The following is a 14,658-nucleotide window of genomic DNA, read 5'->3' as shown; positions in this document are numbered from 1 at the left end:
GAGCTATGGTTGCTTATTGAACTGTCTACCAAAAAATGTGTTATACACCATTACAGTTAGTACATGTGGCTGAATTTTTGAAATAGCAGAAATATTTCCTCTGATTATGCTGAAGCCAGCTGTTCTCTGAAACTCTGCTGTAGTTCGCAGAGTTGAGTCTTCTGATTCCAAATAATTTTAGTAGAATCTAAAGGAATTTTAGGAATTGGCATTGGAATGATAATTTTTGGCTACCAGGAACCGAGTTTTCTGTACAAGTATTTAGTCCTTTTTGCTCATAATGTTTTCTGTTTATAACAGAATAAATTTTGAGTCACTATCAATGCTGAGAGACCATGGACTGACTCAAAGAGTTTCATGCTGCCCAGGAATGCTCAGGCCAGTCAAGTGCATTTTTTATGAGTAAAACCTAGCCAGCTTGAAGACTTTTTATACACAAAAATTCTATAAAAATAGAGGAACTGGCTTTTCAAGTTAAGCATTCCCTCCCTCTACCTAATAAGATTTAAATTACATCTGCCCTCAAAGCATGTTGATAAATTGCATATTTACAAACTTAAGCAGTAATCAATTGAAGGTGGGGAAATTTTTCCATTGTCATTAAAAAGCATGATATTATTTTCTAACAAGTGAAAGAAAGACAGCAAAATTCATGGTATTACTAAAGAAAAGAACAGCAGTCAGAAGTAAAAGCATGAATAAGATAATTCAAATAAGTAATGTAAGTACAGGTGTTTTCTGTGGTAGTGTTTTTTAAAAAATCTTAAATCATTTGGAAGAAACAGGATCTTTTGTGTTTCAGAATGAAGGGATTTATTACAAATTCATTTGCTAACCAGAGGGATTTGTTGGTGGCTAAGCATGCAAAAGAATAATGCCATAGTAACTGATGGAAAAATGTGTAACAGCAAATATAAAATACAGTATAGGGAGAGAAATTCTAATAATAAAAAGGCATGTTTCCTTAGTTTTATGCATTATTTTACCTTTCACTCTTCTTTGCAGTGGAATTTGTTCCAACAGCTGAATATACTTGTATATCTTCCGATAAGTATCCATCAACAAGACAAAAGCAATTTTTTTCCTTTCATGAGTATGCATGCACTGTGAGCAGGAAATACTGAAAACAACGCAAATGTATTATCCTCTGTGATGGAGAAAAGCAGCTATATTTCTTCCAGGACTAATATTCTCTTAAGTTATTTAATATTGTCTTCCTTGAGTCTAATTGCCAACCCTGTCATGATACACTGAGATTTTTTTTGCTAGTTTTTATTTTTCTTTTCTAATGAGTTTTGTAAATTTTTCTTATATTTGCCTGTAAAATACAGTGGTAACAATGAGGAGTATTCGCATGCCTAGCTCCTTCCCAAATTTATCATGAATTAATTCTGAGTGTGTTCTCTGTGGTTTAGGAGCTCTGCAGACATCATGCTCTTCTGCTCCTTTACTTTGGTGTATGCCTTGATATGTGTCTGCGTACAAAGGGGTGAGATCCTGAGCTTAGACTTTGCCTGACACCCAGCAGAAGAAAAAGATGTATTTGGTCACTTCTCACTGTGAATGGTGTAGTAGCCATGCTGTCCCTGGCAAGAGAAGTTTGCATATTCAGATGGGTTTGTGGTAGGTCTTTTGGCAGACTTTTCTTGTAAGCTGTCACTGACAGGCAAAGACCAGTAACAATAAATGGTGGAAGCAGGAAGAGATAATTTTGTCTGAACTCATTCATGATTTGCTTTCCCTGTTTTGTATTTTAAAATAAAATAGTGTAGCAGGTAAAAAAAAAAATCACATTCATTTATTTTGGCTGTACCTGGTGAAATCCATTCTGTATCCATAAAGCTCAGGTCTACCATTGCTATTAGACAAAAACCAGAACAGCAATATATGTAAAATATGCCCTTGCAATGTTTATGGCTGCTCTGAAAAATGAAATTTGAATATTTTTTTATGCCCTGGCATTGGATACTGTGGAGGCCTCTGGAATCCTTTGGCCTGTCTCCATCCTACTGTTCTGCTGGCTAAAGTGATTTGCAATTCTGAGTCTTATGAGACACCAAAGTGCTCCTGTTCATTAGCACTGCTTGCCCTTGTCTACTTGGTTACCTTTTTTCATTGTTTTTCCAAAGACAGCCTAAGGGGACTAAGTCAACATACAGAATTTATAAAAGAATTGTAGCAGACTGAAGTATGTTAATTTGCAGGTAGTTTTGTAAGCAGAGGAATCCAAAGACATGGCTTCTATTGATTTGAGTGTCACCTTTCCTGTGTACATTGTCTAATAAAGCTTCACCAAATGCTCCAGCTTTTCCCTGAGTGGAGGAGAATTAGTACAATTTATATTCTCTTCTGAGCTTTCAATTTTCATTATATTTATAGGTGATGATCTATATGTGAAATTGGCAAAAACTAATATCTTGGAGAAACATTGGAAGACAGTGAGCAAAATTAGGAGACAACACACTCCTTTAACTTTAGGAAAGGTTCAAATTTAGAGTGGGAAAAGAACAGGGGTGTTCAAACCATAATGACAGAAGGTAGATGCAGATGTTTTGTTTTAATGAGTTACTGCTCCAGCAGTTGCTGGTCCTCAACTCCAACTTAACTGCTGAAGGTGATTTGATAAACCAAATAGAATTTGGGAAGTGGAAGCATCAAAACATTGTGTATAGCATCTCTCCTATCCACCTCTTTCAAGCAAGGGGTAGTAGCAAGTCAAGGTTGGCTATACTACTAAATCACTACATCTTCCTGATGGCATGTTCATAACTTTAATTTTTGACTGGCTTCTTCAGTGGTTTTGGAAATAAAACCCAGATTGGGTTTTTTTGGATCCACCCTCATTTATTATATCATTATATCATGTATATATCATAGAAGCATATCTACATTATTTCTTTTGAAAACATAGTGAAAACCTAGTGAAAATCCTAGTGTGAAATATTTTCAATTTGTTGTAAAGCAAGCTGTTCCATGTGTTTATTATGTATATTGTAGACCAAAACTCATACAGTTCCCAATTACAAAAATATGAGAAACAATCACTCTTGCATATATTTGCTACATATTCAGTTGAGTGCATTTTATCTTCCTGAATCGTTCCTGGTTATTTTTCTTACTTTCATTTTGAAAATTACATTCTTTCTTCATGTTTAGTTTTATTCCTCATCTGATAACCATTTACCTTTCCGAAACCAGCATGTAATGGTCTTATTTCAGTTTTTACATGATGTTTACTGAGGTTAAACAGTTAAGGAACTCTGATAATATTGCAGAATTTTTGGTAATAATGAACCCTGTCTTATTCTGCTAGTGGAGTATGTCTCTAGTACCAAATAGCACAACAGACCTAAAAATGAAGAGTTCATGTTAACAAGAAAAAATCTTCATTACAGGTTTCCAAAGCTTTGAGCTGTTTTGCTGCAGGTTTTTTAGGCACTATTATACAAGAAATATATCTAAGTATCATAATTTGGTTTAATAAATTGACATAAATTTATGATTTTTTTCTTTACCCAGGGAAATTATCGCTTTATGAAACTTTTACTGGCTCGTAGAGGGAACTGGATGCAGAAGGACTTAGAGGATATGACACCATTACATTTAACTACACGTCACAAAAGCCCAAAATGTTTAGCTTTGTTGTTAAAACATATGGCACCTGGAGAAGTGGATACCCAGGACAGAAATAAGGTAAAAGTACTAGTTATTTTAAGACAATACTTGTAGCAACTTTAGAAATTGGTTTTACCACAAGCATTCTGTGCAAAAAATTATTTGTCATAAACGTTTTCTAGGTCTTCAGAGTAGAAATATTAAAATTTTCCTGATGTTAATGATGTCAAAGTTCATTGGACTGGCTCCGTTGACATTCTTCTTGAGAGTTGTTAGAACAGAGGGTTCAAAATCATCCAAGTCTTTCCGTAACATTGCGATCCTTGTTAGAGTCTGGACAGCATGTGCTTATCTTGCTTTCCTTCCTTTGAAATGCCTCACATTTAGAATCATTTAATTATAAGAGTCACCAGAAAACTGCCTATAATTACAGCAGCCATTCTGGAGAGGTCATGCTGACTTCATGACCATGCTAATTAATTAACAAAGGTGTGCATAAACCAGCCAAAACCGTTTAGCAACCTTGCCTGTTCAGCAGATTTCCAAGGCAGTATTTAAAGCATTGCCAGATTCCCCACAAAATATAGAGCACTTTTCTCCCAGATCATGTCATAAGTAGTCACAGTAGGAAAAATGGAATTCAGGTTGGTGGAAGACAATCTCAGGGACAGAGTCAAACCTGTTTGATCCTGTTGGGCACATATCCTTGTTCAGTTTCCTTGCTGCAACTGTGCACATCAAGATTGTCAAATGCAATTCCTGAACATGAGAGAGAACAATCTACTTCCATGTGGGTAACTGGCTGGAATTGATTGTAGGTGAGAGAAGTCAGTGAACCAAGGCTATGTTGGCCTTCTGGTAACCAAAAGTTTCTGCTTTCATTGCAACTGGCAGTTTCCAGGGATACTGGTCAGCTCCATTTAATAAATAACATTGAATTTATTACAAATTTCTACTGCTGCAAGTCTGTGGTGGCACTTCATGGAGCTCTTCTCCAGTGAAAGACAAGTAGAAAAAAAAAAAGGCTGTGCTGTCTTGTTGTTGTTACCATGTATTAAACTGACAGCTGGCAGCAGCAAACACAAATAGGGTCCTTTTTGCTGTGTTCCTTTATAGAGAAGTTAAGGATATGATAGTGAACTCACACATTCCATGTCACTGTTTAAGGATGCTAATCTAGGGTTGTGTACTTCTATATGTCCTGCAGGAGTTATTTCTCTGTTTCCAAATCAAAATTCTGTGTAATGTTTAGGAGGGGTGAGGGGGTAAGAGGGATGGGGAAAAAAAACATTCTTTATTTTACAGCTCTCTATTACTTGAGAGTTGGGAGGGGTGTGTCTGATAAATTAAATATTTGTTAATATGCCAACATTTTGCTGTTTAGGAAGCCCCCATGCAGTGGTTCACTTATGTAATTATGAACATCGATAAGACCTGTAAAAAAGCCACTGGCAGTCAGGAGTTGGCAATAGGAGCATTGATTGTGTTTTGATGTTTTATTGGGCTGCCATGGGCATTAGATTCAGTAATAGTCATCTTCAGAATTCTGAGTCAGCCCAGACAGCGAAGTCAAAAGCTTTGCTCAGGATGGATCCAAGCCCAGTGTAAGCCTTCAGTGCCATCTTCCTCTACTGGAAAGTAGTCTTCTCTGTGAGTTTGTATTACCTCAATAGATTTTGAAATTCAGGGGGGACCACACTGTTCACTGCAGTTGTTCTATAGTGCAGCTCTGGTGCTGAGGCCTGGATCAGATGATCATTCTAAATTCAATGTCATTGCTTAATGCCAAGCACAGATATTTTCTCCAGGTCTGAAACTGATGCACCAAATAGCCCACAGGGCAGTGTTATGGGTGTTATTCTCCTGCCATAGTCCAATAAATCTGTATATAAAGCAGTTAATCTCCTACCAGGGATACTTGTGTTCCAAGCATAAGGGCTTCTCAGTTTGGATCTCATGTAGTCTCGTGGTGTAGCTTAGACCTAATTCAGACCTCAGCAGCAAAGGTGTGTGATGATCTGTTCTTGCTAAGGTAGTTTAAAGCCTGTTTTCACAAATTTTGAGTTGTCAGGCACCTTAGGTACATGTGCTTGGTTTTCTGTCAGTCCTCTGTATTGAAGCGTAACAAAAAGTTGCTCATTTACCTGTTGTTTAAAGCACGTTTTAACCAACTTTATTTTCATATTTCAATAATTTTTCAATGTGTTTGTAAACCTTTTGAAAACTGTGTTGCAGCAAACTGCATTGCATTGGAGTGCCTACTACAATAACCCAGAACATGTGAAACTTCTCATAAAACATGATTCAAATATTGGAATCCCTGATATTGAAGGAAAAATCCCGCTTCACTGGGCAGCTAACAACAAGGACCCTAGTGCAATCCACACAGTGAAATGTATTCTGGTAAGAAAGTCTACTATATACGTGTATAACACTTTCTGTCTTTATCACTTTACTCTGATAGGAATATTTTTTTATTCTCTTGAGTTTTCTCATTTTAGTCCACTGACTCTTTGAGAATGAAATAATTTGCTTTTCCTAATAACCAGAACTTTGTAAGAAATAATCCTAAATATTTTTGCTCTCTAGAAAGGGGTTTGTCGGGGAGTAGGAAAGGTTTAAAAGTTTTCCTGGATAAAATGGCTAGTCATATTGCTCATTTCTGTTGCATTTTGAACACTGATTTCTTTTTTTTGTGTCTTTTCTTCATTACTTGAAAGTTTATGTCTAGTTATCTGTACTGAAAAGTCTAGTTTAATTTGGTTTTTCAAGTTAGAATTCTGGGAAATATTTGATAAATTGTCAGTCAGCCCACAGTTTGTTGAGAGACTTTCCACATAATTTTGTTACTAATTTAATACTTTTTCCTTGGTGGCATATTTTCTCTTTTTGCAATATTTCAGTCTCATGTTCTACAATGACAGTTGTAATGGGTACAATGAAATCATATGCTCAGCTTGATTTTTATTTTGTGAAAATCTCTTGAGTTTCACTAACATGGAAAGATACAGAAGCCTCAATTTATATTTTCTGTCATATTAGGACAATCTTTCTGTATCTTCATCTAGTTGAAGGTCATCTAGTCCAGCCATGCTGCCATGACCAGGGACATCTTCAAGTAGATCAGGTTACTCAGGGCCATATCCAACCCTTTGAATACTTCCAGGAATGGGGAATCCACAGCTTCTATGGGCAACCTGTTCCAGTGCCTCACCACTGTCACAGTAAAGAATTTCTTCCTGATATCAAATCTAAACCTATCTCAGTTTAAAATCATTCCCCCTTTCCTTGTCACTCCTGTACAAAGCCCCTCTCCAGCTTTCCTGTAGGCTCCCTTCAGGTGTTGGAAGGCTGCTGTAAGGTCTTCCCAGAGCCTTCTCTTCTCCAGGCTGAGCAACCCCAACTCTCTCAGCCATTCTGCATAGGAGAGATGCTCCATCCCTATAATTATCTTGGTGTCCCTCTTCTGGACTCACTCCAGGTTGATATCCTCCCTGAGCAGGATGAAGTACTCCAAGTGGAGTCTGAGGAGAGCAGAGGCGCAGAATCCCCGCTCTTGGCCTGCTGGCCATGCTGCTTTTGCTGCAGCCCAGGACACGTTTGGCTTTTTGGGTCATAGATACACGTTTTTGGCTCATGTCCAGCCTCATCCTTTACCCAGCACCCCCAAGTCCTTCCTAGTAGGGCTGCTCTCGATCTGTTCTTCCCTCAGCCTGTGTTAATACTGGGATTGCCCTGACCCAGGTGCAGCACCTTGCACTTGGCTTCACTGAACTTCATGAGTTTCCCATGGGCTCACCTCTTGAGCTTGGCTGGGTCCCTCTGGATCATATCCCATCCCTCAGGCTTGTCAACTGCACCAGTCAGCTTGGTGTCATCTGCAGACTTGCTGAGGGGGCACTCAATCCCTTCACCTGTATCCTTTCCCTCCTTTCTTGGCTGCTTTTTGCCATATTACCCTGTTCCAAGTCCATTGTCCAAGCATCATGTTTGATTCTCGTTCCTCTCTAGGTCTTCATATCTGGGCTACCTTTATAGCTTTTCAAATTCTTCCTGTATTGTATTTCTAAAGTACATGTCCATAGAGTTAAAATTTCTGTCATCTCGTGTCTTACATAATTGCATTTCTCAGTTAATGAAAATATTGTTTTGTACTGATAGCAGGATAAAAGGCATATAGTCTGTGTCTGTTGCCTCCCCATTTTTAATCACATCCAACACAAACCATTTGTCTCTGCTTTCAGGTAGAGTCCATAAGCACTGTGCCACTGCCCAGATAGCAGTCAGGTATCGATGCCTACCTCTGGTCAGCCTGCATTGGCAGCCTTGGAACAACACTGCTGTTGTTTCTCTCATGCCATCTTTAACACTGTGGTAGAATTCCCCAGAAAACTATTTTTCTCTAGTGTCCTACTTGGAATTCTCCAGTGCTGCTTTACAAAAACTTGACAAGAGTTTAGTTGCTAGTTTATTGAGACCCCAGTCTATGGTAGGGAAACATACTGTCTTGTTTTTCTATACTCTGCCATTTGGATGTGGCTATTTATTGTGTCCAGCTTATAAATTCATAAAATTACTGGCTGTCTTTCTGATTGATATTTATATAGTCCATCATCCATTGGTATTGTCAAAATAAACAATTATGAAAAGAGCTCAGCTGAATGCTGAAAAAGAAGGCTGGGTGTGGAGGGGTGACAGTTATGCACAAATTGGTTATAGCTGATATTTTAATCCATGAAATACAGTCAGAATGGAACTTGACATATGTGGAAAGTAAATATGAGAAGTAGAGAGAAACTCTAATCTGGAGATCCTCTCATGGTCAACTTCCTTTTCCACCTTTCCAGATTCAGCAGTGCTTGGTTACATGAAAAGCTTTGGGAAGATTTAAGGAGAAAAGAACAGAATAAGGTTCCATTAATATGATGGAAGCAACTGCTTAGTACTCTCTGTCTATTTTGTATCTCTTCTCTTTATTTATTCTTCATGGTAAGAGACATGACATTTGTTTATAACACACTTTCCATTATTGCCAACAATTCCATTGTTCTAATTGCTGCAGAAAAATGCTTAGCTTCTGTTTCTTCTATGTATTGTGCTTAAAATATTAATACAGTATGACAGTTTAATTATAGCTAACCAAACCCACTTAAAATCTAAAGAAATTATACTCATGAATGTAGGCAGAAAGAGGCCTAGAAAATTTTAGTTTAAGTGGCCAAAACATTCAAAACACACAAGTACTTTTAGACTAGAATATAAATAGTGGCTTTGTCATTGGAAGATTCTGTACCATTTTGCAAAAATAACACTTTTGACTATGGGGATATTTCTTGACAACATCAGTGACTTTAAGCCAGGAATTTCAGGATTCATTTATTTTGTATGCTGTTGTGCTTCTAGAAGGCTTGAAAATTAGCTGTCAGGATTATATCAGCAAATTATAAGTGAAGAAGCATTTGTTTTCTTGTTTGTCCATTTTGTTCAAACATGTTTTCCTCTGGTGCCCTTAGAATTTCAGTAATAACTTCTGTGCCTATCGTAATTCATGTTTAGCCATTCTTAAAAGTGATTCTCATAAAATGAATTTTTGCAGTAGGCTCTGTACTCCCCCTGCTGAGCTCCATGAATAGACAAAAAATAAACGTATTATCAGTTAGCTTTCTCTTGAGAATTATTAAAGTTAGGGGAGAACATACAAGTTTTCACTGTAGTGAAATGCTTTTGAATGCTTATCAAAAGAAGCATGTTACACATACTTTGATTATTGTGGTTTGTGCATGGAATAATGTTAACTTTGGTTGTATTTTTAGCTAAGAGTCACATTTATGAATTTTTTATGTTTTTAATAGATTATCTTTTATTTTATTAGTGACTACATATATTAGTGAACTGCAGAATGTTTCAAGTATGTTAAATTTTTCCTCTAAAAACATGTCTGACACTACTGATACCTAATCTAAAACTGATGAAGTTTTTTGTATGAGACAGGCAACCTAATTAACATTTAATTAGCATTGGCAGATGTTATTGCTAAGACACTGTCCATCAGCTTTGAAAAGTCATGAAGAACAGGAAAGGTGCCTGAGGACTGGAGGAAAGCCAGTGTCACTCCAGTGTCTTGAGAAAGGGCCAGAAGGACAACTCAGGAAACTGCAGGCATCACTTCAATCCCTGGAAAGGTGATGGAACAGCTCCTCTTGGATGTCATCTCTAAGCATGTTAAGGGAACAAAGGTTATTAGTAGTGCACATGGATTCACCAAGGGGAAATCATGCTTGTCCAATAAGATAGCCTTCTGTGATGGCACCACTGGCAGGGTAGGTGAGGGAAGACCAATGGGCGTTGTCTGCCTTGATTTCAGCAAGGCTTGTGACACTGTCTCCCGTAAGGTTCCCATAGGTGATCTCAGGGAGGGTGGGTTATCTGAGCAGGCAGTGGGTGGATTGAGGACTGGCTGAAGGGCAGAGCTCAGAGGGTTGTGGTCAGTGGCTCAGAGTCTGGTTGCAGGCTGTATCTAGAAGTGTTCCCCAGAGGTCAGTGCTGGGGCCAATCTTTTTCCTTTTTTCATCAATAACCTGGATGAAGGGAAAGCCTGTGCCCTCAGCAGGATTGCTAATGATATAAAACTGGGCGGAGTGGCTGATACACCATCATGGTGTGCTGCCATTCAGTGAGACCTGGACAGGAGAGCAGAGAGGAGTCTAATCCAAGTTCAACAAAGGCAAATAGAGAGTCCTGCACTAGGGGAAGAATCCCCGTGTGCACCAGAAGGACCTCGGCCTTCTGGGGCACAACAGGCTGTCCATGACCCAGCAGTGTGCCCTGGGAACCAAGAAGACCATTGGTACCCTGGGATGTGTTAGGAAGAGCATTCCCAGCAGGGCAAGGGAGGTGATCCTGCCCTTCTACTCAACCCTAGTGAGGCCACATCTGAAGTGGTGTGTCCACTTCTGGGCTCCCCTGTTCAAGAAAGACCAGGAGTTACTGGAGAGGGTCCAGCTAAAGGCTATGAAGATGATGAGGGGAATGGATCATCTCTTTTATGAGGAAAAGCTGAGAGAGCTGGGGCTGTTCAGCCTGGAGAAGAGATGACTGAGAAGGCATTTTATCAATGTGTAGAAATACCTTAAGTATGGATGTCAAGAGGATAGACATTATCAGTGGTGCTCAGCAAAGGATAAGGGCACAAACTGAAATATAGAAGTTTCATCTGAATATGAAGAAAATGTCTTTACTGTGATGAAAAGTGACTGTTCATTATAACATGCTGCCTGGAGAGGTTGTGGAGTCTTCTTCTCTGGAGATACTTGAAACCCACCTGGACATAATTCTGCGCAACCTGCTCTACTTGAGCCTGCTTTGGTAAGGGGTTCTTTGGACTAGATGATCTCCAGAGATCCCTTCCAACACCAACCATGCTGTGATTCTGTGATTTACATACAGTATGCAATGTACGTAACTCTTTAGTTCTAGAAAACCTACTTTAATCAAATATTAGGAGGTTTAAGTTGACACTGTAAGAAAGTAAACAGTAAGAAACAAGGAATCAGGGCATTGCAGAATTGAAGTTACTACTTTTGTGTTAACAGCCAAATTGCACTTTGAAAATATAGTGAAATATAACTCTAAGTGCTCAGGGTTTTTTGAGAATTTTTTTATCCATTACATAGAAAATATAGAATGTACAGCTTTGGTCAATTAATATTTGGATAGAAACCATAGTTCTGGAATTTCCTGACTTTCTTCTTTTTGATTTGTTGTTCTCAAAGTTAGACATTTGTTTTCTGCGTAATAGTTACTACACATCAAATAATGCAAATGCAAGTGATTTTACAGCCTATTTGTGTACCTAGTGGAGTCAAAAGGAAAGATTGCAATTAGTTTAGTGAGAAAGGGATCAGCAATGATCACAAGTTCTTGCTTCTCTTTCATAAATGTATTGTGATATGTAGTGGGGCTCTGTATTTTCAGGATTGCTTTTCTCGCTTACCATGGGTTAAAATCCCCTCTAGTGTTGAAAGTTAAAAATCTCAGGACTACATTCCTTTTTAATTTTGCACAGGGTTCCCATGACTTCAGTGAATTGTTCTGAATTGTTGGAGATACAAAAGCAGACTCACTTTCTCTAGTTTACTTAAACTCTTGTTTTGACAATCTGCTTCTGCTCTAGATATTTAGTGTCCTGCATCCTGAGTTTCTGTGGTATTGTTTACCATTTTCTTTAGTGATACCTCTTTTTTCGGAAAAGTGAAGTTTAAAGTTTGTATTTCATGGGCCTTCATGATATTTGTCATTTGAAGATCTCTCAAATGCTAAGATGACGTTCATTTGTGCCTGTTCTGTTCTTTTGCCTGGACAAGAAAGTAATGAAGAGAAATCTGTATAAAAAAATATTTCTGAGAGATGAAATTACCATAATACAAAACTGTATAGGTAGGGACCTTATGTGAAAGTAATTTAGCATATTTTGAAGAAAAGGTGATGAAAAGTCAAGTTATGTCTATAAATGACTATGTTAGGCAATCAAGTTAGATCAAATGACTAATAATAAAACTTTAAAAGACTTTTTAAATTCAGAATTAAGCCCACTAGATGTAAATGCATTCATTAGGAGTACTCTCTAACTTCTGTCTTGTCAGCTAGAAACCTAGACATCTCCTTTGGAAATACTATGGGGGTATAAAATGCTAGAAGAATATTATAATGAAAGTCATAAAATTAATGTGTGCAAAAAGGGGAGTGTCATAGGAGAAAATCTGAAAATATATGTGTCATGTTCATAAAAATGAAAATTTCCTAGTTATTTTCATAAATGCCGGAGTTAGTCTTTCACAGATCTGTGTAAGGAGCCACTTGCACAACAGACTTGGTTGGGTTACCAACCAGTGCATACCGTGGGGTATGTAGCAGAAATCAGGACTTGTAAAATAATTAAGTATGAAAAAAGCATTTAGTAAGAACTACTTGAAAGTAGTAACATACTGTTACCAAAATATTTGGTTGTACAGCTACATTCTATTGGATGAGGACAATTTATCTGTCTAAAAAAAATCTGCAAAGATTAAAAGGGTTTTCTCTTAAATTTAATTTTTTTTAATTTTGGTTTTGATTTGTTTTGTTTTTTGGTTTTTTTTAGGAAGCTGCACCTACAGAATCTCTGCTTAACTGGCAAGACTATGAAGGACGAACTCCTCTTCATTTTGCTGTTGCAGATGGGAATGTAGCAGTTGTGGATGTCCTGACCTCCTACGAAGGCTGCAATGTGACATCTTATGACAACTTGTTTCGAACTCCCCTCCACTGGGCAGCCTTACTTGGTTAAGTGGATTTGTGATTATATTATCTCGTTTTCATTAAACTACCCCTCACAAACTAAACAAGTGACTTAAGAACATTCCCACAAAGAAAATGCAGGTACTCTGATAATGGCAGCACAAGTAAACAACTACAAAAGAGAGTTGGTACTTCTCTTACTCCTAGTACAAGCTCTTCATCAGACACGTTATGACAATCTGATCAGATCTGTTTTATTTGGATAGAGTTTTTCTGTGTTCAGATTGTTACCCTGAGACTCAGATACTGTGTAAATTGTAACCTTGCATATGTGAGTTTTGCTTTGGATTTACAAAACCTGGATCTTTGCAAAACAAGTTAAAACCTGATTAAATGTAAATAGTCTAAATGCAGGGAAACGCAACCTGTAAAATGACAGCCGCAAAAAAAATTATGATTTAGAAAATTTACCTCCTATTTCCATTCAGGAAGAAAAAATAACCACTGGATAAAAGAATCTTCCAAAAGTCTCTCCCCTTTTAACAGGCTTCATCCCAATGATCCTTTGGGATACTGCAGTCAAAGAATGCCAAAAAAAGAATCAGACGTGCATTGGAGCGAGTTTCTGCAGCTTCAGTAACAAGATACATGTAGTTTGATTACATTTATTAAAAAAAAAAAAAAGAGAGAAGGGTGTTCTCAAATTTGCATATAAGTACGGCTATTGAATTTTTACAGAGAAATTGTGAAGCATTTTAAGTGTCATAGGATCAGCTTTCCAAAGAAATAGTCATTATCACTTGGTTCTGTCCAAGAAGCAAAATTTATTGTGTTTTGAAATTGATTGTATTTAAGAGACAACTTTTCCTGTTAGAAAAATGGATTGTCTAAGCAATGTAGATAAAGGGAGAAGATGTGCCAAGACCTCCAGCGTATTTTGTGAACTTGATGATGCTGTTTGGGAATTTCTAGTTAGTAAATCATTATTAGTTTTTAGGGGTCTGGTTTTAAGTTGAATACTGAACTTTCTATGTAGATCTTAAAGAGAGTAAGATGTTACTATACAGATAAACAGTAGGAGATTTGAAGCAGTGCAGGGATACTGCCACAAGTTTCCTTAGAGGAGATGGATTGTATGTGACTGCATCTTAAGGGCATTGTTGCTCCTCTTACCTTTTCTTTTGTGTAGATAAAAGTCTCAGCCAAGTTACATCTCTACTAAATCAAAGTACAACAGAAACGACAATTCTTGACTTCAAGAAATGAGTTTTAATGTTTACATTAATAGCCAAGTGAGATCCACCTTTGCACCAATTTATTTAGTGTTGCACCCAATACAAATTTTTTTTTCAACTCCCTCAAGCCTTATTCCCATAGATAATTTAGCTAGACCTCCTGTCCTGATTACAGAGTTAAGTTCCCTTTTTCTAGTTGTCTGTCCTGAAAGTTCAGGAAACCTTTCTTTCAGGCTCAGTACTCCTATGGTTTTTCTGCCTGGATTGTACTCCAAACCAACTTCTTCCAGTGAACCTCAATTTACTTCTTACAGTCTTGAGAATAGCATAGCAACATTATATCTCTTCTTTCTGCTGTTTTTTCTGGTAGAAAGGGACAGAATAATGTGATGTTCTGCATCAAGGCTTCTCTTACAGGAAGAGAAAGAGGAGCCTTCCTGTACACGCTAAGGTCCCTAGAAAGAAAAAATGCTCACATAGTTCTTCATCCTTTTTGACTCAAGTTACCATTTTCTCTCATTTCTGATACTTC

At 37.6% G+C, this 14,658-nt stretch overlaps 1 protein-coding gene across 6 annotated transcripts in view; it reads left to right on the top strand.

Moving 5' to 3' along the window:
• Positions 1 to 14,658, top strand: part of INVS (inversin) — an 81,502-nt gene that overhangs the window by 32,404 nt on the left and 34,440 nt on the right. For 5 of the 6 annotated variants that reach the window (XM_085052360.1, XM_085052361.1, XM_085052362.1 and 2 more), the window contains 3 exons: positions 3,520 to 3,693; positions 5,851 to 6,018; positions 12,755 to 12,935. In XM_085052360.1, the coding sequence (XP_084908486.1) occupies positions 3,520 to 3,693; positions 5,851 to 6,018; positions 12,755 to 12,935 (523 nt within the window). Of the gene's footprint in view, positions 1 to 3,519; positions 3,694 to 5,850; positions 6,019 to 8,462; positions 8,605 to 12,754; positions 12,936 to 14,658 lie in introns of those variants that run through there. The other variant, XM_085052365.1, reaches the window with a different exon arrangement.

This window comes from Lichenostomus cassidix, chromosome 2 (assembly GCF_008360975.1).
Source record: "Lichenostomus cassidix isolate B80296 chromosome 2, HeHo_3.0, whole genome shotgun sequence".
Taxonomy (NCBI): Eukaryota; Metazoa; Chordata; class Aves; order Passeriformes; family Meliphagidae; genus Lichenostomus; species Lichenostomus cassidix.
The sequence above is the reverse complement of the archived record's forward strand: the minus strand, read 5'-3'. Positions and strand labels throughout refer to the sequence as shown.